Below are 3216 nucleotides of genomic sequence, written 5' to 3'. Positions count from 1 at the left end.
CTTAGGAGTACCCTAATTAAGTTAATAACAATGTACCTACCTATATAGTTTAAGTTTAAAAAATTTGGCTCTCAAAAGAAATTTCAATCATTGTACTGTTGATATTTGGCTCTGTTAACTAATGAGTTTGCTGACCACTGAGCTAGGGGAAGGGGGGGAAGGCAAACCACATTTAGTCGCAATCTTCACAGTTCAACCACAAGTACAGAAATGCAGATGATAGAAGTCAGACTCTCACCAATCTCAGCAACGAACCCATTGCTCATCCTCTGAGGGAGAGTAGTGGGCACCGAGTAGGGAAGGGCCCTAGAAGTGTTGTTCATCCAGAAGAGTTCAGGGAAAGTCTCTTCAAGGAAGCCTAAGGACAAAGAAATGGAGAGCCTCTAAAAAAGATAAAATTAGCTAACATCTAAAATACATTGAACACAATGCTTGCCATATGGCTGGGCTTAGTAACTTGCAGCTGCATTCTTGTGGACTTGTTATTTGTTGTAGAAAGATTATCAGGTATAAACATCAATCACACCTCTTTCTCTACAGATACCAATCAATTGAGAAATAGAAACAAAAATTGAAAGAAAGATAAAAATAGCTTTATTTTGCCTTGTCTAGGTGGCTCAACTGGGCATCTTCGCTCACACTGAAAGATTGTAGCTTTGATTCCCAGTCAGGACTCATACCTAGATTAGGAGTTCGATCCCCGGTGGGAGCAAGTACTTTCTATACCTATATCTATATCTTTTTCTTCCCTTCCTCTCTTTCTAAAAATCAATAAAAACATATCCTTGGGCCTGATTGCCCCTAACTGCTTGCCTGCCTGCCTGATTACCCCTCAATGCTCACCTGACTGCCTGATCACCCCTAACCCCTCTGCCTGCCTGCCTGATTGCTCCTAACCCCTCTGCCTACCTGCCTCAACATCCCTAACCACTCGTCTGCCTGCCTCATCACCCCTAGCCACTTGCCTGCCTGCCTGATCACCCCTAACCACTTGCCTGCCTGCCTGATCACCTCTAACCACTTGACTGCCTGCCTGATTGCCCCTAACCCCTCTGCCTGCCTACCTGCCTGATTGTCCCTAACCACTCACCTGCCTGTCTGATCACCCCTAACCACTCTGCATGCCTTCCTGATCACCCCTAACTGCTCGCCTGCCTGATCATCCCTAACTGCCTCTGCCTTGGACCCCACCACCATGGCTTCCTCCAGAAGGACATACGGAATGACATCTGGAAGGTTGTTTGGCTGTCCAGTCTAATTAGCATATTATGCTTTTATTATTATAGATCTTACTATTGTAGTTGTTGCTGTATAGCTGTGGACAAGCAGACCGAGATAGTTCTCTTTTCCAGATAAGAATGAGAATTCTGCTCTAAATTGCCACTTCTGCTCCACTCTGCAGCACCTCGAAGAGGTTCAGGTCCAGGGCTTATAGAATAATTTAGAAAAAGAGTGCTATAGGCATAGTTGCCACCCTTGGTTGTCCATTTCTCTTTTATAGAGCACCTATCAAAGCCCAAAATCACCTTGGGTCTGAAGAGCAATAAAAATGGCACCTGTGTGACCAATCTGACATGCTTCCTGGAACGGGGAGGAGAGGATGTGACTTACAGCTGGAAGACCCTGGGGAAGACCTCCAATGAGTCCCATAATGGTTCCGTCCTCCCCATAACCTGGACGCTGAGGGAAAAGGACATGACCTTCATCTGCATGGCCAGGAACCCCATTAGCAGCAACTCTTCAAACCCCATCTTTGCCCGGAAGCTCTGTGAAGGTGACTGTCTCTCCCATTTCTCTAGAATCCTATAGTCTCAGGAGCTATGCCTTCTTTAGCTCCTGGTCCCCATGGGAATGGGCCCTGTGTAAAAACTGGAGGCCCCTGGGAAGTCACCAGACTGGGAGAAAAGTAGCAGTTGCTCTAAAAGTTGGGTCATTTTCCATAGCTAACCCTGCTTCCTTCCCTGTGTCTCCACCCATTCTCTCTTTAAAGGTACTGCTGGTGACCTAGATTCCACCATGGGCCTGTGGATTTCCTTGCTGCTCATTGTCCTTATACTGGTGTTAATTATTTTGACTATGTGGAAACAAATAAGAAAAGGTAGAGCATGTACCATTTTTGTCTTTGCCCTCATTCATGCACTTTCTCCCTCATTAATTCAACAAACTGGTGGTAGGCCTAAGGATACAGAAATGAAGAGGCCCTAGTCTCTGCCTCAAGGAGAACATCATCAGCCTGCATCCCTTAGTTCTGGCTTCTCTCCTAAGGCCAAGGTCCTTCCAGTTCTCTCTCCAGTGCCTACCCCTTTCAGAGCCTGGGAAGTAATGAGGGTAACCAGAAAATCCTGGGATTTTCCTGGGGTTAGCACTTAAAGTCCCATTCCCTGGGGGAAAAAAACAACAACAAACCTTTAGTTACAGGGAAAGTAGTATAATTGGTCACTCTAAGTAGGTTGTCAGATGGGGTGGTGAGCCAATGGGGGTGGTGAGTAGAAGGAGGGGCCAGCTCTTCTCTTCCACCAACTTGGTTGTAGAGTCCACTGAAGAGAAGAGAATGGACACTCATCCGGAAATTCCTAACTGCTACCCCCCTTCTGGAGAGACCGCAGAGTATGATACAATCTCTAACCCAAATGTGAGTCCATTCCTATATTTTTGGGGGCCTTATCCTCCTCTCTGAGGCCCTTCTTGTTTTACTTGAGATTTTCCCATGGATTTGAACAACATGGGAGATGAGGATATACAATCCTTGAAACCCAATGCACCGTGTCTCCCCTGAGTCCTTGTGGATTCTTTCTTATGCAGAAGCTGGTGCCCTCTGGGCCACCTGGTTCTGATCCAACCAGTAATGCTCACACTGTGATCTATGGAATTACCCCTTCTCTCCACAGTTCACAACAGCTACTCAACAGGCCTGGTTCCTTTTGCATAGGACAACAGGTAGAGTAGTGTGGTTTTGACATGATGTTTGAGTTGTGATGCCACTGGACTGGACATAGAGATGCCTTTTTCTCAAGAAGCCATCAGAAAAGGACTCAGAAGGCCCATGGTGGCTCTGGGCCACACTCAAGGCTTCCTAAGTGTGGGTCACCAAACTCCAGTAAATGAACACAAGGTTAATCCAAAGGAAACTTGTTGAAAAGAAGAGTATAAATATAAAGTTTTTCAAAAGCTAAATAAACAGAGGCAATCTGGAGACGTGAACTAGAGAACTTCAAA

At 45.8% G+C, this 3216-nt stretch overlaps 1 protein-coding gene across 1 annotated transcript in view; it reads left to right on the top strand.

The window, feature by feature from the left end:
• The window catches only part of SLAMF7 (SLAM family member 7), a 19515-nt gene that overhangs the window by 14052 nt on the left and 2247 nt on the right, over nt 1–3216 (top strand). Inside the window, exons 3-5 of the mRNA XM_005857757.2 lie at nt 1502–1774; nt 1991–2098; nt 2532–2632. Of these exons, the coding sequence (XP_005857819.1) occupies nt 1502–1774; nt 1991–2098; nt 2532–2632 (482 nt within the window). The remainder of the gene's footprint in view (nt 1–1501; nt 1775–1990; nt 2099–2531; nt 2633–3216) is intronic.

The sequence above is a fragment of the Myotis brandtii genome, unplaced genomic scaffold, assembly GCF_000412655.1.
Source record: "Myotis brandtii unplaced genomic scaffold, ASM41265v1 scaffold1120, whole genome shotgun sequence".
NCBI classification, from domain to species: domain Eukaryota; kingdom Metazoa; phylum Chordata; class Mammalia; order Chiroptera; family Vespertilionidae; genus Myotis; species Myotis brandtii.
The sequence above is the reverse complement of the archived record's forward strand: the minus strand, read 5'-3'. Positions and strand labels throughout refer to the sequence as shown.